Here is a 22,726-nt window from a genome sequence, read left to right as displayed (position 1 = left end):
GAGAGTCTCATTTTTCCATACGCTACAAGCGTTTTTGTGAAAAGACAGATTTTCAGGATGTCTCATGGTCTGACAAACACCGCTGTAGCTTGGCCACCTTCCAACGCAGAAGAGGGGGCCGACATAGGCGGATGCAGTGGATTGAGACGGAGCCCATGAAAAAAACACACCTCTAGCTTAAACTGACGGGTTTGGATGGGTATTGTTTTATGATGTTACCTAGATTGATGCATGGGTGCGTCAAGACCCTTAAGGATATCTTAAACCCCTGTTCATAAAGGGCTAAAAACAGCAACACTATATGACATATGTTTTTCACAAATCAAGTGCAGTAGCTTAACTAGGGTCTTCACTGTTGAAGCATTCCTTGATTTTGTCTGATATGCTTATGTATTATTTTCTGTTGTGCACACTCTTCCTCCAGATCAATATCTCTGAGAGCTCTTTGAACTCATTAGGAATTCTTGACGTCTCCGGTTTCCATGGTTATTGCAACTCCCCTCTGTTATTTCCTGTATTTGTATTTGGTTGGTAGGAAGGGGATACGAGATTTAGGTCTAAGCATAGTGTGCCCCGTCGGCAACTTTTGAGTAACTCTGTGATTTAAGTTAAGAATAGTTGTCCATTATTTTGATCACAATGGATTCTTGCAATTATGAGAAGAAGACTTAAGGTGACCTTCTATGGTGAGTGCCTGTTGATTGTGGTATCCTTCTATGTTCAATCCAAAAGCATAGGATACCTCTGTCAGTTAAAATATTTTTCCACTGTAACAACAAGATGGCGGCGGCATTTTAGACTTTATAAACTACTACTACTTCTACATGGGATTTATATAGCGCTCTTCAAAAACCCAAAGATGCTTTACATTAGTTAAAAAGAAACACAGGAAACACAACATCTAAACAAAAAGTTAATGTGTGAGTGCATGAGTGAGCGAGTGAGTGTATGCGCATCATCGTGTGTGTGTGTTCTACTGCCACTTTTTATCTAGGAAGCCAAGGACACCATAAAACGACAGGTAGAGCAACTGATTTTCAATCTGTTGTATCGTGTCCCCAATGTATGAAACAACAATTTAAAAGCTAGCCAAAATATAAACTTAATCAGATTTAAACTACAGTATTCTAGAATCTTTAGCTATTCATTGCAACACTTCTAGTTATAAAACAATGATATATTCATGCAAATGCAGATCAAGCAATCAAGTGATTTGTAAAAGTGCAAAGTTCAGTTTTATGATAAAAGCATAAACCTTTACAGCTTCAAGCTACTGTTGCTGTTTTCATAACACAAACCATACATGGTGTGCAGAGGGTTTTGAGAAGCATCGTTATTATGGTGAAATACAGAAAGGACAAAACAGATTTCCTAAATGGAAGAGCGATAATCTGATATTTGACAATCATTTGGTATGGTTGAGCTCAAATAAACTGGAAAACTTTACAATGCCTAGTAAGTCTACACGCCCCTTGCATTGTCATCATATTTTGCTGCCTTCAAATTAAATCGAAAAAGAGATTAAGTTGGATTTCTTTCCCTACAGATTTACACTACCTTCTCTACATTTTCAAAGTGAAAAAGTTCCAAAGAAATTCTGGTGTGTCTTTGGCATAAAAATATGTGCAATTGTCTCTCTGAAAAATGAAACTATATCCTAGGGTTAGGTTTTCAGAAGAATGCGAATTAGGCCAAAAATGTATGTCTTTGTTGTGTTTTCTTGCAGTATTATGTTGTGACTTTAGTCATAAACTGTTCTTTCTGCTACTGCATGGCAAGCAGTACCGGAGCGCCAATTCTAGGTCCAAGAGGCTTCGACTGTTGATGAATATGACTTTCTTTTATTGATATGGATGTTCGGTTTATGACCCAGACTCAATCGCGGTCATGACTATTTATTTAAAAGTAATTTACAACTTACTCTTCAGAGCCATTTGTTGAGTAGCCTACCTGATGGAACGAGAATGGTGTAATTGCGGCCTGCAACTCGGGGTGTTTCCTGCATGTGGGCATTCCTGCAAACCGGCTTCAGACTTGAGGTGGGGCTGCTACAGTACAGTAGGTGGTTTTAATGAACCATAACGTTGGATGTCTGTCTAGCTCAAACTCTGATAATGCTTTCCCCCCTGTTTGATCCACATTTTAATCGCATAGTAGACAATCAGGGGAAATACAGAAAATCAAAAATCGAAAATCAAAAATTTCTAGGGTTTTTGTATGTCTAGGGTTTTGTAAGTCTAGGTGATTTGTATGTTTATGGTGGCCTGATATGGTTCCCAATCAGAGGCAGCTGTTTATCGTTGTCTATGATTGGGGATCATATTTAGATAGCCATTTCCCTTTGGTGTTTGTGGGATCTTGTCTATGTGTAGTTGCCTGTCTGCACTATCCATATAGATTCATGGTTCGGTTTGTTAGTTTGTTCAGTGTTCATTCGTTAATAAAATAGAATGTACACATAACATGCTGCACCTTGGTCTCCTTTGTACGACAAACGTGACATTCACCTTTCATTCAGAATCTAAAATGAACCTAACTGCATCGTCTGGAAACTACGTATTTTTTGGGAGGTTGCTTCAGAACACTAGGCCTACAATTATTCAATTGTCAAATGTTGTTAAAATGTCAGGTTCTAGGTCTGGGGTGGGCAGGCAGAGTGAAGCAGAGGCAAACAGCAACATACTTGTATTTCAAAATGTATATCTTTTTTGACAATTCCGTTTCAACACAATTCCGTTCAATTCCTTTGGTTCATAAATATAATTGTCTCTTTTTATTCTAAAAAATACGCTATTTGATATCAGACAAACATCCAAACCCAAACCAGGAAATGAAAAGGGCAGAGGAAGTGATTTGTCCATTTTCTTAAAGGTCTCACTTCAGCTCAAACAAACTCCATTAGCCATGTGCTCTCATCAACTGAAGCCGTTACATGCTCAGACAAAACCTGGTATCCTTCTTGAATGTAAACCTTGACATTTTTAGTCTTTATAAATATTTAACTCATTTTTTATCTTCAGTACTTCATGAATGTAGATGTAAAAATATATATTTCATACAATATTTGATTTGATCTTAACAGACAATTCAAAACAAAACTAGAAAATACTATATCCTCAGTTGTACATGTATGTTTGTGTTGTACACAGTCATCATGCAGTTTCTTATCAACTGAACTATAAAACCAAACCACACCCTTGGACTTACTAGGCAAGGTAATGTAAGAGACAATGATTATGCAACAACATTTAACTGCTGTGATGAAAATATCAGTGGGCAATAGCTGGTTGAATCAACGTTGTTTACACATTTAATTCCCCAAATTTCTATGTGGTGACATTGAATCAACATGGAAAACTGATTAGATTTGCAAGTCATCAACGGCTAGTTGACAACTCAACCAAATGTAATTCAAAACTATAAGGTGAACTGACGTCTGTGCCCAGTGGGTAGGTGCTGTATCACATATAAAGACACCAAGGAGATAAACAACTATAATTCTAAAGCTTTCTTGACTAACTGTCAATTATTATTTATATTCTCTCCCAGGATTAACATAACATGGAGAAGAACAGGATGGCATTGTGATGGATTCAAATACCGGTAGACACTGCAGCAAATAGTGAACACAGTGCTTTTGAAAGCAATGGGAGTCCTACATGGCATCGCAGTGGCTTAAAATGGGATCCGGGTCAAGTGGTAGGTTTCTTTACTTAGTTGCCACCAACATGTTCATTCATTTTTTTAAATATACTTAACCATACTCTGTCCTCGCCATAGCTTCTGATAATATTCCATTGGTTGAAAAGGATGAGTCAAAAGAGGATGGTATGAACTTGTTATATTGTTTAAATCATGAAATTCTTAATCTCTTTAGAAAAAAACACAATAAAATAGAATCTAACACTATTTTTGGTTTGTCATTACCCTGTCACCAACAGTTGTCCTTTTTGAAAAACTGGATTTTGTGATTATTGGCTACCATGGTGCTGGAAAGAATAAAGCAGGAAACATCATCCTGAACAAAAAGGAATTCAGTTACTGGACATCATGGAGCAAACAAGCTGTGAAGAAAGAGTCCAACTCAGGCAATCATAAAATTACTGTGATCCGCACTCCAGGTTGGTCTGGGAAATTAAGTACGGAGACAAAACAGCAGATTCTAAAATCTGTCCAGTCGTCATTTACAGATGGACCCAACGCTCTCCTCTTGGTTATTAAAATCGGTTGTACAGACTCTCTAGCTATTTTCACAAATGAAGAAGGAAAAAGCATGTTTGAAGAAATGTTCACTGAAAATGTATGGGAAAATATAATAGTGCTGTTCACAAATGAGAAAGGATTGATGAAAGAAAATATGCCTATTGACGAATACATTACTAAACTTAAACTTGACTGGTTGATAGAGAAATGTGAAGGAAGGTATTTTTGTCTTTCCGACATAAATTCATGGAAGGTTCAGAGTAGGGAGCTGATCTACAATTTAGAGGTAAATATAGCTGAGAACAAAAATGAGAATTTCAACATGGAAGATATTGCCACAGAGAATAAACTGAAGAAAAAGACATCTCTGAAAAAAAACCTTGAAAAGAAGTACAACCAACTTAAATCACATCTGCCAAGCTATAAGAAGAATAAGAAAAAACGTGAATCCATTGAGATTAAGATAGAAAAACTGGAGAAGATCATTAAACAGAAGACTGAAGAAATACAAGAATTACAGGCTCAAATTGATCAGTTAAGTCCCAAAGTAAAGAAACAGACAGAAGAGGACAAAGAAACAAAAGAAGAGTTGAAGCAAACAAAAGAAGAGTTGAAGCAAACAAAAGAAGAGTTGAAGCAAACAAAAGAAGAGTTAAAGCAAACAAAAGAAGAGTCGAAGCAAACAAAAGAAGAGTCAAAGCGAACAAAAGAAGAGTTGAGGCAAACAAAAGAAGAGTTGAAGCAAACAAAAGAAGAGTTGAAGCAAACAAAAGAAGAGTTGAAGCAAACAAAAGAGTCGAAGCAAACAAAAGAAGAGTTGAAGCACACACAAGAAACGTTGAAGCAAACACAAGACAAGTTGACAGCAACTGAGGAAATGTCCACTCATAGTAAGTATGCTTATTGGTTTGCTATGATGCTGAGGAATGGAGCTTGCTCAATTTTAATAGCTCCATTCATAAATGTTTACTTAACCCACAACTAAAATCTTGGGTAATTTGGTATTGTTAAAAACAAGAATAGTTTGTACTTGCTTCAGCTGTCCAACAGTACTTTTACGCCTGTGGAAGAAGTTTAGAAGTTGAAATTGCTAGAGGCTAGTGTGGAAACATGTAGGTTAGTGTCATAATAGGAGTAATAAACATATTGTGCTTTACCGTTATGTTGTATTTTTCCAGTGGTGGAAATTGTCATTCTTGAGTAACAGTAAACATACCTTAATAGAAAATGACTCAAGTAAAAGTGAGTCACCCAGTAAAATACTACTTGAGTAAAAGTCTAAAAGTATTTGGTTTTAAATATACTTAATTAAGTATCAAAAGTAAAAAAAATCATTTCACATTCCTTATATTAAACAAATCAGATGGCACGATTTTTTAAATTTCTTTTATTACGGATAGCCAGGGGCATGCTCCAACACTCAGACATCATTTATAAACAAAGCATATGTGTTTACTGAGTCTGTCAGATAAGAGGCAGTAGAGATGACCAGGATGTTCTCTTGATGTGTGTGAATTGTACCATTGTCCTGTCCTGCTAAGCATTTGGGTGTCAGGGAAAATGTATGGAGTAAAAAGTACATTATTTTCATTGGGAATGTAGTGAAGTAAAAGTAAAAGTTGTCGAAAATATAAATAGTAAAGTATAATACAAATACCCTAAAAACGAGTTAACTAGTACTTTACATTTTTTTTACCTAAGTACTTTACACCACTGTATTTTTTGAGAAGATTACATCAAATAATACAATACAGTTATTGTACAGGAGGCCTAGTTATACCCAAAAAGTATTTGATGCTGTTATTTTGGTCAAACAAAAACATAATATAGAGTTCAAAATTATAATCCTATATTTCTATCATGTTAGGAATCACCAAAAAGGGGAAGTGGCAGAACACACTTCACAACATCTTGTGTGAACTCCTTGAAGATGAATTCAAAAAACTGAAGCACTTGTTGACTGAAATCCCCAGCGGAAAACTGGAACATTCAAAACAACTGGATGTAACAGATATGATGATAAAAGCCTTTGGATTTAATGAATCAATCACAAAAACACGAGACCTCATGAAGAAGATACCACGCAATGACCCAGCTGTGCAAGACATGCTGGAGCCCTTCCTATCAGCAATAGGAGAAGCATGGTGATTTAAATATAATTAATTAAATACACTACATGCTCGTTGAACATCTCATTACAAAATCATGGCCATTAATATGGAGTTGGTCCCCCCTTTGCTGCTTTAACAGCCTCTACTCTTCTGGGAAGGCTTGCCACTAGATTTTGGAACATTGCTGCAGGGACTTGCTTCCATTCAGCCACGAGACCATTAGTGAGGATGGGCACTAATGTTGGGTGATTAGGCCTGGCTCACAGTCGGCGTTGCAATTCATCCCAAAAGTGTTGAAGTTGAGGTCAAGGCTCTGCGCAGTTCAGTCAAGTTCTTCCACACCAATCTCAACAAACCATTTCTGTATGGACCTCGCTTTGTGTACGGGGGCATTGTCCTGCTGAAACAGGAAAGGGCCTTCCCCAAACTGTTACCACGATGTTGGAAGCACAGGATTGTCTAGAATGTCATTGTAAGCTGTGGTGTTAAGATTTCCCTTCACTGGAACTAAGGGGCCTAGCCTGAACCATGAAAAACAGCTCTAGACAATTACTACTCCTCCACCAAACTTTACAGTTGGCACTATGCATTCGGGCAGGTAGCGTTCTCCTGGCATCCATCAAACTCAGATTTGGCTGTCAGACTGCCAGATGAAGCATGATTCATCACTTCAGAGAACTAATTTCCACTGCTCCAGAGTCCAATGTCGACGAGCTTTACACCACTCCAGCTGACGCTTGGCATTGCACATGGTGATTTTAGGCTTGTGTGTGGCTGCTCTGCCATGGAAACCCATTTCATTAAGCTCCTGACGAACAGTTCTTGTGCTGACGTTGCTTCCAGAGGCAGTTTTGAACTCGTAGTGAGTATTGCAACTGAGGACAGATGTTTTTTACACACTACGTGCTTCAACAGTTGGCGATCCAGTTCTGTGAGGTTGTGTGGGCTACCACTTTGCGACTGAGCTGTTGTTGCTCCTAAACATTTCCACTTTACAATAACAGCACTTACAGTTGACCTCTAGCAGACCAGAAATTTGATGAACTGACTTCTTGGAAATGTGTCATCCTATGTCGGTGCCACGTTGAAAGTCACTGAGCTCTTCAGTACAGGCCATTCTACTGCCAACGTTTGTCTATGGAGATTGCATGGTGGTGTGCTCAATTTTATACACTTGTCAGCAACAGGTGTGGCTGAAACAGCCAAATCCACTCATTTGAAGGGATGTACACATACTTTGTAGTGTATGTGCTACTCACTTCACTCAGTTCATTATTGGCAACAGTCAATGTCATGGATCTTTGTCATCTTTTCGGTTAGATTTGTGTATAGTCATATAAGTAAATGAACCCTTTTCTTGTTAATATTGTAACTATAAGCAATATCAGTTTCCTTTTCCATATTAAATTTTGATATTGTATTATATTGGCCCTTTGATAGTTTTCTAAACACAAATGTAACGGTCTGAGTGTAGTGGGTGAGGAGTCAGGCGCAGGAAGCAGAGAGTTCAGGGGAGTGCTATTTCAATGCGCAGAGAAACGGCGAACTTAAGCCAACCCCACGAAAACACAGGGCGAAAATGAACAAACAAATGTCCCAAACAGGGGGACTTAAACTGTCCAGAAAAACCCCACAAAATGGGAAAACACGAAACCCATAGACGTGCACACAAGTACACCAAACAGACTGTCACAATAATTAATCCCACACAAGGAACCAGGCGGGCCGGCTGACTAATAAAGCCTTACTACTAAATACCTAACTCAAAACAGGTGCACTCAATAAACACATAAGGAGGGGGAGGAAATAGTCAGTGGCAGCTAGTAGGCCGGCGACGACGACCGCCGAGAGCCACCCGAACGGGAAGGGGAGTGTCCTTCGGTCAGAGTCGTGACAACAAAGATGTGACACTGTTTGTGTATAAGTGTTCGGGAATAACAGGCCAGAGACAAAAAAGAAAATTAGACAAAAAAGAAAAAAAGAAAACAAGTAAAAATGTTATGGATGACTCAAGCAACTGTTCAGAGACAATGAATGATACAATACAATGGTGCCAGGGTTGCCACAGTGGATTGAGGAGAGATGAGGAAAATTAACTCTGACAAAGACATGGAGAAGATCAAGAGGCATTTTCAGATAAGGATCAACTCTGGTGGAGGGGATTGTGGAAAAGGTGGGAGACAACATGTATAATGTCGCTTCAGGGATAAAGACGGTAAGGAGTTCAATTTAATTGTATGTGTATGTGTATGTGTGTATGTGTGTGTGTGTGTGTGTGTGTGTGTGTGTGTGTGTGTGTGTGTGTGTGTGTGTGTGTGTGTGTGTGTGTGTGTGTGTGTGAGAGAGAGAGAAAAAACACTAACTAACCAGTACAAACATCATGTTCCTCTCAGCATTATGAGAACCCAATCAAAATCCATCATAAAAGGCATCGGGTAGAAGTAAATTCAAATATAATTTGACATACTGTATATCTTAAATGACTGCGTTTTCAGTATAATCTTGAACCGCTCAATTTGACCTTGTCCAGGGGTGCCTCCAGGGGTCACTGCTGAGGGAGAGGGAGCTGGAAGAGGTGTACGCCCACGTGGCATGGTGCATCCTGGGAAGGTGGGGAGACAAGGAGAGTCTCCCAAGGAGACCATTGACAGATTGGATGAACAGAGAGGCTGGTGAGCCGTGGTTGTGAAGAGGATGGAGGCGACTACCACTGCTCAGGGTTCGAAACACATCATCAAGCTGAAACACCCGGAGAACCTTGTCGGTGAGGAGCTAAATTATTTAAATCTCTGACCTCTGCTCAATCTTCTTCTCTAAAAGTGCTTTATCACTTCCCACACACACCTTTAGCCATTAGATTATTATTGTCCAAACAAATGTCTTACAGTACTTACAATGTTACTTTGGCAATGGGAAACATAAACATTTTGTCTTTGAGCATTCTGCCGATACAAAATGAAAGCATTTCTTCACACATCCTCTTTATTTTTATACGTCTGGAAGTGTCTATTGACAACTAATGAATCTATTTTGGATTTGTACCAGACTACACAGAGTATCAGAGAGTGAATGAGGGCTTCAGGAAGACTGCCATGTGCTTAAGGTGGGTGAGCTCGCATCAAAGGGATTGGCTCTTAGGTACAGTATGGAGCCACACAGTGGAGGTGTTATAATATCCATAAAACCTAGCGGTCAAACAGGGAAATGGTTACAATCGTTTTTCCACTATAGATTTTTCCCAAAGTGATTTTAGAAACACTTAAAATAAGGGCTGTGTAGGCCTACCTTGGCGTGATGTTTTGATAACCATGTCTCTCTCGGACAAGATGACTTATTGATTTATTTACTCTCAGATTTGAAAATGCTATTTAGCATCAAAGTAGACATGCAAAACTACAAATCCCTGCAAGCTCCTGCACGTCATATCTAGCTGACACCTTTGCTAACAGGTATCATTAAATTGATTGCCGATTTTCTCCATTTATCAGATTGCCGTCAGGTAGCCTGATTTCAGATGTGTCCATGTAAACAAGATTGTTAGGGAAGTCATTTTTCTTGCAAAGCATGTAAACAAACTATTATATTAATCAGACTATTCACAATTATCTCAATATTGTGTGCATGTAACCATACTCAATGTAGATGAAGGGGAGGAAACAGGTTAAAGAAGGACGTTTAAGCATTGAAAACATTCATAGATGGATTGTGTACAGTATGTGTGCCATTCAGAGAGTGAGAGACAATTTTTAAGTCCCTTTGAACGGGGTATGATAGTGGTATGGTAGTAGGGGCCAGGCGCGCCGGTTTTGGTCAAGAACTGCAACGCTGCTGGGTTTTTCACGCATAACAGTTCACCATGTGTATCAAGAATGGTCCAACACCCAAAGGGTATCCAGCCAACTTGATAACTGTGGGAAGTATTGGAGTCAACATGGGCCAGCATCCCTGTGTAGCACTTTCAAAACCATTTCAAGTCTATGCCCCGACGAATTGAGACTGTTCTGAGGGCAAAAGGGGTGCAAAATCAAAATTAGGAAGGTGTTCTTAATGTTTTGTACACTGAGTGTATGCAGTATACTAGGTGAAACCATGAAACATGTGACATGTTTATAACCTAAACAACAGTGTTTAAAACTTAAGCATTTAGATTTGCCAATAAGTGTTCTCATCTTAATAACCTTTTGATGCTCTGGGGGCGCAATTTCATTTTTGGATGAAAAACGTTCCCGTTTTAAACAAGATATTTTGTCACAAAAAGATGCTCGACTATGCATATAATTGCTACCGTTCGAAAGAAAACACTCTGACGTGTCCAGAAATACAAAGATCTTCTCTGTGCGTGCCCTAAAACGTGAGCTTCAGGCAAAACCAAGATGAGAGGGCATCCAGGAAATGACAAGGATTTTTGAGGCTCTGTTTTTCATTATCTCCTTATATGGCTGTGAACGCAAGAGGAACGAGCCTGCCCTTTCTGTCGTTTCCCCAAGGTGTCTGCAGCATTGTGACGTATTTGTGGGCAGATCATTGGAAGATTGACCATAACAGACCACATTTACCACGTGTCTGCCCGGTGTCCTGCGCCGAAATTGGTGCGCAAAAGTCACCTGCCAGTATTTTTCCATGGGACACAGAGAGGAAAGCAAGCTTCCACGAACTGCATGTCAATGAAGAGATATGTGAAAAAACACCTTGAGGATTGATTCCAAACAACGTTTGCCATGTTTCGGTCGATATTATGTAGTTAATCCGGAAAAAGTTTCACGTTGTAGGTGACTGCATTTCGGTTCGTTTCGGTAGCCAGACGCAATGTAGAAAACGGAACGATTTCTCCTACACACAGACGCTTTCAGGAAACACTGCGCATTTGGTATGTGACTGAGACTCTCCTCATTGAAAACATCAGAAGCTCTTCAAAGGTAAATGATTTTATTTATTTGGTTATCTGGATTTTGTGAAAATGTTGCGTGCTACATGCTACACAAAATGCTATGCTAGCTTTGCATACTCTTACACAAATTAGTCAATTTCTATGGTTCAAAAGCATATTTTGAAAATCTGAGATGACAGTGTTGTTAAGAAAAGGCTAAGCTTGAGAGCAAACGCATTATTTTAATTTTATTTGCGATTTTCAGAAATCGTTAACGTTGCGTTATGCTAATGAGCCTGAGGCTTTAGTCACAAACCCGGATCCGGGTTGGGGAGTTTCAAGAAGTTTTAAACACAGGCATTTAGAATGTAAGATTAAACAGGATAGTCAGCTTTTTCCAGTCAGTTTTACAACCAATGCACATTGATTGATTCATTGTGCTTATACTATACAAAGATAAACAACTGACATTTTTCTAAATAAATCCAATCTGTAAGGGGTTGTACTTATTATACCCATTCCTGAGATGGTTGTTCCAATTTAGATGGTTTAGGTAGTCTTGCTTGTGAAGTCCTTCACCACAGCAGTCATTCCGAGTGGGTGATAAAATATTACAATAAATCAAATCAAACGTTAGTTGTCACATGCGCCGAATACAACAGGTGTAGACCTTACAGTGAAATGCTTACTTACAAGCCATTAACCAACAATGGAGTTCAAGAAGAGTTAAGAAAAGATTTTCCAAATATACTAAAAGTAAAAAATAATAAAAAGTAACAATAGCATAACAATGACGAGGCTATACACAGGGGGAACCGGTACTGAGTCAATGTGCAGGGGTACAGGTTATAGGTAATATATACATGTAGGTAGTGGTGAAGGGACTATGCATGGAGAACAAACAGCGAGTAGCAGCAGTGTACAAAACAAATGGAGGGGGTAGGGGGTGGGGTCCATGTAATAGTCTGTTGGCCATTTGATAAATTGTTCAGCGGTCTTATGGCTTGGGGGTAGAAGCTGTTAAGGAGCCTTTTGGTCCTAGACTTGGCGCTCCAGGACCGCTTGATGTGCAGTAGAAGAAAAAACAGTCTATGTCTTGGGTGACTGGAGTCTAACAATTTTATGGGCTTTCCTCTGATGGCAGGAAGCTTGGCCCCAGTGATGTACTGGGCTATACTCACTACCCTCTGTTGTGCCTTATGGTCAGATGCCGAGCAGTTTCCATACCAGGCGGTGATGCAACCAGTCAAAATGCTCTCGATGGTGCAGCTGTATAACTTTTTGAGGATCTGGGGACCCATGCCAAATCTTTTCAGACTCCTGAGGGGGAAAAGGTTTTGTCATGCCCTCTTCACAACTGTCTTGGTGTGTTCTGACCATGATAGATTGTTGGTGATGTGGACACCAAGGAACTTGAAACTCTCGAACCACTCCACGTCAGCCCCATTGATTTTAATGGGGGCCTGTTCGTCCCGCCTTTTCCTGTAGTCCACGATCAGCTCCTTTGTCTTGCTCACATTGAGGGAGAGGTTGTTGTCCTGGCACCACACGGCCAGGTCTTTGACCTCCTCCCTATAGGCTGTCTCAATGTTGTCGGTGATGGGGCCTACCACTTGTGTTGTCAGCAAACTTAATGATGGTGTTGGAGCAACGTGCAGTTTTATGAAGGGAAGGGGAGTGAAAGCAAAGATGTTTTACACACTCTAGCAACTGTTTCTAAGTTCATGATGATACAAACCACAATATGTGTCTGGGAGGATATGAGAAGTCATGTGATTACGGGGAACTACAGAGAGGACGATATAGAAGATGGCTCAAATCAAATCAAAATGTATTTATATAGCCCTTCGTACATCAGCTGATATCTCAAAGTGCTGTACAGAAACCCAGCCTAAAACCCCAAACAGCAAGCAATGCAGGTGTAGAAGCACGGTGGCTAGGAAAAACTCCCTAGAAAGGCCATAACCTAGGAAGAAACCTAGAGAGGAACCAGGCTATGTGGGGTGGCCAGTCCTCTTCTGGCTGTGCCGGGTGGAGATTATAACAGAACATGGCCAAGATGTTCAAATGTTCATAAATGACCAGCATGGTCGAATAATAATAAGGCAGAACAGTTGAAACTGGAGCAGCAGCACGGTCAGGTGGACTGGGGACAGCAAGGAGTCATCATGTCAGGTAGTCCTGGGGAACGGTCCTAGGACTCAGGTCCTCCAAGAGAGAGAAAGAAAGAGAGAATTAGAGAGAGCATATGTGGGGTGGCCAGTCCTCTTCTGTCCTGTCCCGGCACACTTAGATTCACACAGGACACCGAATAGGACAGGAGAAGTACTCCAGATATAACAAACTGACCCTAGCCCCCCGACACATAACCTACTGCAGCATAAGTACTGGAGGCTGAGACAGGAGGGGTCAGGAGACACTGTGGCCCCATCCGAGGTCACCCCCGGACAGGGCCAAACAGGAAGGATATAACCCCACCCACTTTGCCAAAGCACAGCCCCCACACCACTAGAGGGATATCTTCAACCACCAACTTACCATCCTGAGACAAGGCTGAGTATAGCCCACAAAGATCTCCGCCACGGCACAACCCAAGGGGGGGGGGGCGCCAACCCAGACAGGATGACCACATCAGTGAATCAACCCACTCAGGTGACGCACCCCTTCCAGGGACGGCAGGAGAGAGCCCCAGTAAGCCAGTGACTCAGCCCCTGTAATATGGTTAGAGGCAGAGAATCCCAGTGGAAAGAGGGGAACCGGCCAGGCAGAGACAGCAAGGGCGGTTCGTTGCTCCAGAGCCTTTCCATTCACCTTCCCGCTCCTGGGCCAGACTACACTCAATCATATGACCCACTGAAGAGATGAGTCTTCAGTAAAGACTTAAAGGTTGAGACCGAGTTTGCGTCTCTGACATGGGTAGGCAGACCGTTCCATAAAAATGGAGCTCTATAGGAGAAAGCCCTGCCTCCAGCTGTTTGCTTAGAAATTCTAGGGACAATTAGGAGGCCTGCGTCTTGTGACCGTAGCGTACGTGTAGGTATGTACGGCAGGACCAAATCAGAGAGATAGGTAGGAGCAAGCCCATGTAATGCTTTGTAGGTTAGCAGTAAAACCTTGAAATCAGCCCTTGCTTTGTCAGGAAGCCAGTGTAGAGAGGCTAGCACTGGAGTAATATGATAAAAAAATGGTTCTAGTCAGGATTCTAGCAGCCGTATTTAGCACTATCTGAAGTTTATTTAGTGCTTTATCCGGGTAGCCGGGAAGTAGAGCATTGCAGTAGTCTAACCTAGAAGTGACAAAAGCATGGATTAATTTTTCTGCATCATTTTTGGACAGAAAGTTTCTGATTTTTGCATTGTTACGTAGATGGAAAATAGCTGTCCTTGAAATGGCCTTGATATGTTCTTCAAAAGAGAGATCAGGGTCCAGAGTAATGCCGAGGTCCTTGACAGTTTTATTTGACTGTACAACCATTAAGATTAATTGTCATATTCAACAGAATATCTCTTTGTTTCTTGGGACCTAGAACAAGCATCTCTGTTTTGTACGAGTTTAAAAGTAGAAAGTTTGCAGCCATCCACTTCCTTATGTCTGAAACACATGCTTCTAGCAAGGGCAATTTTGGGGCTTCACCATGTTTCATTGAAATGTACAGCTGTGTGTCATCCGCATAGCAGTGAAAGTTAACATTATGTTTTCGAATAACATCCCCAAGAGGTAAAATATATAGTGAAAACAATAGTGGTCCTAAAACGGAACCTTGAGGAACACCGCAATTTACAGTTGATTTGTCAGAGGACAAACCATTCACAGAGACAAACTGATATCTTTCCGACAGATAAGATCTATACCAGGCCAGAACTTGTCCGTGTAGACCAATTTGGGTTTTCAATCTCTCCAAAAGAATGTGGTGATCGATGGTATCAAAAGCAGCACTAAGGCCTAGGAGCACGAGGACAGATGCAGAGCCTCAGTCCGATGCCATTAAAATGTCATTTACCACCTTCACAAGTGCCGTCTCAGTGCTATGATGGGGTCTAAAACCAGACTGAAGCATTTCGTATACATTGTTTGTCTTCAGGAAGGCAGTGAGTTGCTGCACAACAGCCTTCTCTAAAATTTTTGAGAGGAATGGAAGATTCGATATAGGCTGATAGTTTTTTATATTTTCTGGGTCAAGGTTTGGCTTTTTCAAGAGAGGCTTTATTACTGCCACTTTTAGTGAGTTTGATACACATCCGGTGCATAGAGAGCCATTTATTATGTTCAGCATAGGAGGGCCAAGCACAGGAAGCAGCTCTTTCAGTAGTTTAGTTGGAATAGGGTCCAGTATGCAGCTTGAAGGTTTAGAGGCCATGATTATTTTCATCATTGTGTCAAGAGATATAGTACTAAAACACTTGAGCATCTCTCTTGATCCTAGGTCCTGGCAGAGTTGTGCAGACTCAGGACAACTGAGCTTTGAAGGAATACGCAGATTTAAAGAGGAGTCCGTAATTTGCTTTCTAATAATCATAATCTCTTCCTCAAAGAAGTTGCTAAAGTGAAAGTCATCCTCTCTTGGGGAATGCTGCTTTTTAGTTAGCTTTGCGACAGTGTCAAAAAGGAATTTCGGATTGTTCTTATTTTCCTCAATTAAGTTAGAAAAATAGGATGATCGAGCAGCAGTAAGGGCTCTTCGGTACTGCACGGTACTGTCTTTCCAAGCTAGTCGGAAGACTTCCAGTTTGGTGTGGCGCCATTTCCGTTCCAATTTTCTGGAAGCTTGCTTCAGAGCTTGGGTATTTTCTGTGTACCAGGGAGCTAGTTTCTTATGAGAAATGTTTTTCGTTTTTAGGGGTGCAACTGCATCTAGGGTATTGCGCAAGGTTAAATTGAGTTCCTCAGTTAGGTGGTTAACTGATTTTTGTCCTCTGGCGTCCTTGGGTAGACAGAAGGAATCTGGAAGGACATCAAGGAATCTTTGTGTTGTCTGTGAATTTATAGCACGACTTTTGATGTTCCTTGGTTGGGGTCTGAGCAGATTATTTGTTGCAATTGCAAACGTAATAAAATGGTGGTCCGATAGTCCAGGATTATGAGGAAAAACATTAAGATCCACAACATTTATTCCATGGGACAAAACTAGATCCAGCGTGTGACAGTGAGTGGGTCCAGAGACATGTTGGACAAAACCCACTGAGTCGATGATGGCTCCGAAAGCCTTTTGGAGTGGGTCTGTGGACTTTTCCATGTGAATATTAAAGTCACCAAAGATTGGAATATTATCTGCTATGACTACAAGGTCCGATAGGAATTCAGGGAACTCAGTGAGAAACGCTGTATATGGCCCAGGAGGCTATAAAAAGTGATTGAGTAGGCTGCATAGATTTCATGACTAGAAGCTCAAAAGACGAAAACGTCATTTTATTTTTTTGTAAATTTAAATTTGCTATCGTAAATGTTAGCAACACCTCCGCCTTTGCGGGATGCACGGGGGATATGGTCACTAGTGTAGCCAGGAGGTGAGGCCTCATTTAACACAGTAAATTCATCAGGCTTAAGCCAAGTTTCAGTCAGGCCAATGACATCAAGATTATGATCAGTGATTAGTTCATTGACTATAATTGCCTTTGAAGTAAGGGATCTAACATTAAGTAGCCCTATTTTGAGATGTGAGGTATCATGATCTCTTTCAATAATGACAGGAATGGAGGTGGTCTTTATCCGAGTGAGATTGCTAAGGCGAACACCGCCATGTTTAGTTTTGCCCAACCTAGGTCGAGGCACAGACACAGTCTCAATGGTGATAGCTGAGCTGACTACACTGACTGTGCTAGTGGCAGACTCCACTATGCTGGCAGGCTGGCTAACAGCCTGCTGCCTGGCCTGCACCCTATTTCATTGTGAAGCTAGAGGAGTTAGAGCCCTGTCTATGTTGGTAGATAAGATGAGAGCACCCCTACAGCTAGGATTGAGTCCGTCACTCCTCAACAGGTCAGGCTTGGTCCTGTTTGTGGGTGAGTCCCAGAAAGAGGGCCAATTATCTACAAATTCTATATTTTGGGAGGGGCAGAAAACAGTTTTACACCAGCGATTGAGTTGTGAGACTCTGCTGTAGAGCTCATCACTCCCCCTAACTGGGAGGGGGCCAGAGACAATTACTCGATGCCGACACATCTTTCTAGCTGATTTACACGCAGAAGCTATGTTGCACTTGGTGATCTCTGACTGTTTCATCCTAACATCGTTGGTGCCGACGTGGATAACAATATCTCTATACTCTCTACACTCGCCAGTTTTAGCTTTAGCCAGCACCATCTTCAGATTAGCCTTAACGTCGGTAGCCCTGCCCCCGGTAAACAGTGTATGATCGCTGGATGATTCGTTTTAAGTCTATTACTGCGGGTAATGGAGTCGCCATTGACTAGAGTTTTCAATTTGTCAGAGCTAATGGTGGGAAGCTTCGGCGTATCAGACCCCGTAACGAGAGGAGTAGAGACCAGAGAAGACTCGGCCTCTGACTCCGACCCGCTGCTTAATGGGGAAAACCGGTTGAAAGTTTCTGTCTGCTGAATGAGCGACACCGGTTGAGCGTTCCTACAGCATTTCCTTCCAGAAACCGTGAGAAAGTTGTCCGGCTGCGAGGACTGTGCCAGGGGATTTATACTACTATCTGTACTTGCTGGTGGCACAGACGCTGTTTCATCCTTTCCTACACTGAAATGACCCTTGCCTAACGATTGCGTCTGAAGCTGGGCTTGTAGCACAGCTATCCTCGCCGTAAGGCGAGTACAGCGACTGCACTTAGAAGGCATCATGTTAATGTTACTACTTAGCTTCGGCTGTTGGAGGTCCTGACGAATCGTGTCCAGATAAAGCGTCCGGAGTGAAAAAGTTGAGGAAAAAAAACAAAAATATAAACGGTAATTAAAAAGTAAAAACCGTAAAGTTGTCAGGTGGCAAAATAGGTTGGCAACAAAACACACAGCAACTCGAAAACAAGTCTGCAAGTTGTGACCGGAAATGACGTTGGACAAAACGCCTCACTTCAACTGTGAGAGACTGAACCTAAAACAAAAATCTAAAACAAAAATGGCTGTGTTCTATTACTAGAAGATGTTCCCTCCCCTCTGCTCTCATTTTCTCCCTTCACAGATCTGATAGGACTGGAGATGTAAAAACAATGAGGCGGAAACTAGATGGAGCTGCTTACACCTTACCAGTTGTCTCAAATCGGTGAAGAGGAGTGATAGCAGGCAACAGTAGAGAAAGGCACATGCAGACAACACAGTTTCAAAAGGCTCAACAACAACCACACCCTTCCTTCCTCATAGAGAAAACATTTGAGCTCTGTTTATACATGGTGCTAAGATGTGACCCTTGTCCTGATTGTGCCCACATTTGTAGACTAGTGTAGTTGATCAAAAAGGCACCTTTTGAGATGATTAGGATCAGAACTTCACACATCCTGTATGAGTATCTCACAAGTGTGACTAGTGTGAATAGATACTTATATTTGTCCTGTTTGACACATGTACAATTGTGTAAAATGTACGAGTGTGTGGTGTGAAATGGAAATGTGTTTTTTGCATAACCCACTCCCCCTGAAACACCCTCAGAGAGTTGGGTCACAGCCAGGGATGTGCCATTATTGACATCGACCCTGGAACAATTAGGGTTAAATGACTTGCTCAAGGGCAGATTGACAGAATTTTCACCTAGTTGGCTCGGGATTCGAACTTGCATTCAAACGCTCTCACCGGTAGGCTACCTGCCAGCAGACAGATCTGGACAGTGAAAACATTTAAATCATCATTATCCCGCAACTATAAAAGCATTGACAGGTGGCACCATTGGCTTATGACATCAATATGTGTCTTAAAAGAATTTTAAAAGAATATCTGTCAAATAATTTGCATACAGGGAGTGACAACAAGGATATCTGGTCACAATGCAGACACAGTGGGTGGGTAAGAGACACTTTAATAGCGTGTGTAAACACAGATCTGAAAATGTGGTCTAATTCAGAATGTCTAAAAGATCAGGACCAAGGAAGCATAACAGCACCAAGTAAAAACAAAGCTTTTGGCACAGCTGAATGAATTGAACAGATGACTATAGAATACCGGATATAAAACCATTGCTTTAAAAAACCTCATGAAGTTTTAATGTTCATGTTCTGTTAAAGTAGAGGACACTTATCTTCATGAGAAGATGGCTTCACTGTCTGGTGAGTGCCTGTTGATCACCACATAATTAAGTACAACACATTATATATAACTGTCTTTTGGAGAACCGATGCTGTAATGACCGAGGAGTCTTTTCACTCTTCTTGGTTCATTTACAAGCTTAGTTAATAACAAAACTATATCATATTAAGAGAAACAAGCTTAGTTAATAACAAAACAAATCATGTTAAGAGAAAAGAACCAAACCAAAAGTGTTTAAGGATGTTACCCATAGACAATATGCATATAATATAATTATTGAACATAATTATTTAAATAATTATAGAACTTAAACTAAAGCTTACCATAGTCTACTTTCAGTTAGTTTAAAATACTATTGGAACAATTTGGAAAAATCATCTAACATTGTTCATAAAAAGGCAGAGTGTACCATTTTTAAAAGACATCAACTCAAATCAACTACACTACTGGTCAAAAGTTTTAGAACACCAACTAATTCAAGGGTTTTTCTTTATTTTTACTATTTTCTACATTGTAGAATAACAGTGAAGACATTCAAACTATGAACTAACACATATGGAATCATAGTACCCATAAAATATATTATATTATAAAATATATTTTATATTTGAGATTCTTCAAATAGCCACTCTTTTCCTTTGACAGCTTTGCACACTCTTGGAATTCTCTCAACCAGCTTCACCTGGAATGCTTTGCCAACAGTATTGAAAGAGTTCACACATATACTGAGCATTTGTTGGCTACTTTTCCTTTACTCTATAGCCCGACTCATCCCAAACCATCTCAATTTGGTTGAGGTCGGGGGATTGTGGAGGCCAGGTCATCTGATGCATCACTCCATCACTTTCCTTCATGGTAAAATAGCCCTTACGCAACCTGGAGGAATGTTGGGTTATTTTCCTGTTGATAAATTATTGTCCCCACTAAGCGCAAACCAGATGGGATGCATTATCACTGCAGAATGCAATGGTAGCCATGCTGGTTAAGAGTGCCTTGAAATCTAAATAAGTCACAGACCGTGTCACCAGCAAAGCACCCCCACACCATAACACCTCCTCCTCCATGCTTTACGGTGGGAAATACACATGCAGAGATCATCCATTCACCCACACCGCGTCTCACAAAGACACGGTGGGTGGAACCAAAAATCTAAAATTTGGACTCCAGAAGAAAGGACAGATTTCCAGCGGTCCAATTGCTCGTGTTTCCTGGCCCAAGCAAGTCTCTTCTTATTATCGGTGTCCTTTAGTAGTGGTTTCTTTGCCGCAATTTGACCATGAAGCCTGATTCACACAGTCTCCTCTGAACAGTTGATGTTGAGATGTGTCTGTTACTTGAATTCTGTGAAGCATTTACTTGGGCTGCAATTTCTGAGGCTGGTAACTCTAATGAACTTATCCTCTGCAGCAGGGGTAACTCTGGATCTTGTATTCCTGTGGCGGTTCTCTTGAGAGCCAGTTTCATCATAGCACTTGACGGTTTTTGCGACTGCACTTGAAGAAACTTTCAGAGTTCTTGACATTTTTCTTGTTATCTGAGCTTTATGTCTTAAAGTAATGATGGACTGTTGTTTCTCTTTCCTTATTTGAGCTGTTCTTGCCATAATATGGACTTGGTCTTTTACCAAATAGGGCTATCTTCTGTATACCCACTTACCTTGTCACAACACAAGTGATTGGCTCAAATGCATTAAGAAGGAAAGAAATTCCACAAATGTACTTTTAAGACACACCTGTTAATTGAAATGCATTCCAGGTGACAACCTCATGAAGCTAATTGAGAGAATGCCAAGAGTGTGCAAAGCTGTCATCAAGGCAAAGGGTGGCTATTTGAAGAATCTCAAATATAAAATATATTTTGATTTGTTTCACACTTTTTTGGTTACTACATTATTCCATATGTGTTATTTCATAGTTTTGATGTCTTTACTATTATTCTACAATGTAGGAAATAGTTGTTTTTTTTAACAGAAAAACCCTTGAATGAGTAGGTGTTCTAAAACTTTTGACCGGTAGTGTATATTATATGGTTTGACATGATATTTGATTTCATGCGGCGATTAGTATTCACCTATCACTCCCATTGATTTATTTTAGATAGCAGTGGCTGAACTTGGCTGAAGTTTGTAGGGGCTTTTCTAAAGAACTGGACCAAGGACTAGAGTTTCTCCTTGCCCATAGTTGAGGGTGAGAAACCAATTAAGGTTTTAAAATACTGAACTTCCCCTTTATGTCAAAAACTGACCAGGTGAGGTAAGAAATGTAAGAATGGCTAAAGTTACAAATAACATGACGTATATAAGCTTGAAATATAAGCAGTTCTAAAACAATAATATTAAACTGCAAGAAATGGCAGATTGGCAGTCTCCAAACCATGCAGGTTCTGCATCACTTGTGAAAGCCCTCGGGAGTTATATCTAAAGGTTGCCATTTTCCTTGCCTGACTAACTCCCAATGTGTTCTCTCTCCACAGAATGATATAAAGAACCCGGCTGCCATTGTCTTCTATCAAATGGAATCTAGGGTAGGGATGTCCTTGTCTCATTGCACACCAGCGACTCCTGTGGCGGGCCAGGCGCAGTGCGCGCTGAAGAAGGTTGCACGGTGTTTCCTTTGACACATTGGTGCAGCTGGCTTCCGGGTTGGATGGTGCTGTGTTAAGAAGCAGTGTGGCCAGGTTGGCTTGTGTATCGGAGGACGCATGACTTTCAACCTTCGTCTCTCCCGAGCCCGTACGGGAGTTGTAGCAATGAGACAAGATAGTAGCTACTACAACAATTGGACACTACGAAAAAGGGGTAAAATAAAAAATAAAAAAATAAAAAAGAATACTAAGGTCAGGGTGTGACAGTATGTGGTGTATTAAGCTGCTAGTAGCCCATGTGGCTCACCCTAATAATTTGGTATATTTTTCCTTCTTAACTTTGCCTTCTGTTCTGACTTGGTGGTGCACATGTAGCCTATAGCCTGTTTTAGAGAAATGTAATCATCGAATATTGTAAGAGCTTTCGTTGTCTGCCTATATGCCCCCATTATTTATCCTACATTTCTGACTTGGTGTACAGGAAGTATACTGTAAGAACGGTCCATGTTCTGAATTCTGTCTCTATACATTTCAAACGTGCTAAACAAATAGTCATATTGACAATGTCGGTCCTACTGTAGCTGGCTCATTAATGTCTTAATCGAAATTACGGATTGCCTCTTATTCGCTCATCACTCCCTTATACCCTACTTGTACATCTCAATTGTCAGTAGAAACCACATTTGTTTAAGCAAGAGCCATATCAGCTATGTTTTTTAAAAAGGCAGTAAATGAGGCTGAATGAACTGTTTCGTTGCCAGACAAGGCTC

At 40.7% G+C, this 22,726-nt stretch overlaps 1 protein-coding gene across 4 annotated transcripts in view; it reads left to right on the top strand.

Annotated features, from left to right (window-relative positions):
- The first annotated feature begins 540 nt into the window (after positions 1-540).
- Positions 541-22,726, top strand: part of LOC135510467 (uncharacterized) — a 23,335-nt gene continuing 1,149 nt past the window's right edge. Inside the window, exons 1-8 of one of the 4 annotated variants that reach the window (XM_064931425.1) lie at positions 541-686; positions 3,550-3,699; positions 3,781-3,828; positions 3,942-5,093; positions 6,071-8,529; positions 8,845-9,078; positions 9,360-9,417; positions 21,846-22,726. The exon at positions 21,846-22,726 is cut by the window's right edge and continues 1,149 nt beyond it. In XM_064931425.1, coding sequence (XP_064787497.1) covers positions 3,660-3,699; positions 3,781-3,828; positions 3,942-5,093; positions 6,071-6,351 — 1,521 coding nt within the window. In that variant the 5' untranslated portion in view covers positions 541-686; positions 3,550-3,659 and the 3' untranslated portion in view covers positions 6,352-8,529; positions 8,845-9,078; positions 9,360-9,417; positions 21,846-22,726. Of the gene's footprint in view, positions 687-1,928; positions 2,040-3,549; positions 3,700-3,780; positions 3,829-3,941; positions 5,094-6,070; positions 9,079-9,359; positions 9,418-21,845 lie in introns of all 4 variants that reach the window. The other 3 variants (XM_064931424.1, XM_064931423.1, XM_064931426.1) reach the window with 3 other exon arrangements.

The sequence above is a fragment of the Oncorhynchus masou genome, chromosome 23, assembly GCF_036934945.1.
Source record: "Oncorhynchus masou masou isolate Uvic2021 chromosome 23, UVic_Omas_1.1, whole genome shotgun sequence".
NCBI classification, from domain to species: domain Eukaryota; kingdom Metazoa; phylum Chordata; class Actinopteri; order Salmoniformes; family Salmonidae; genus Oncorhynchus; species Oncorhynchus masou.
The sequence above is the reverse complement of the archived record's forward strand: the minus strand, read 5'-3'. Positions and strand labels throughout refer to the sequence as shown.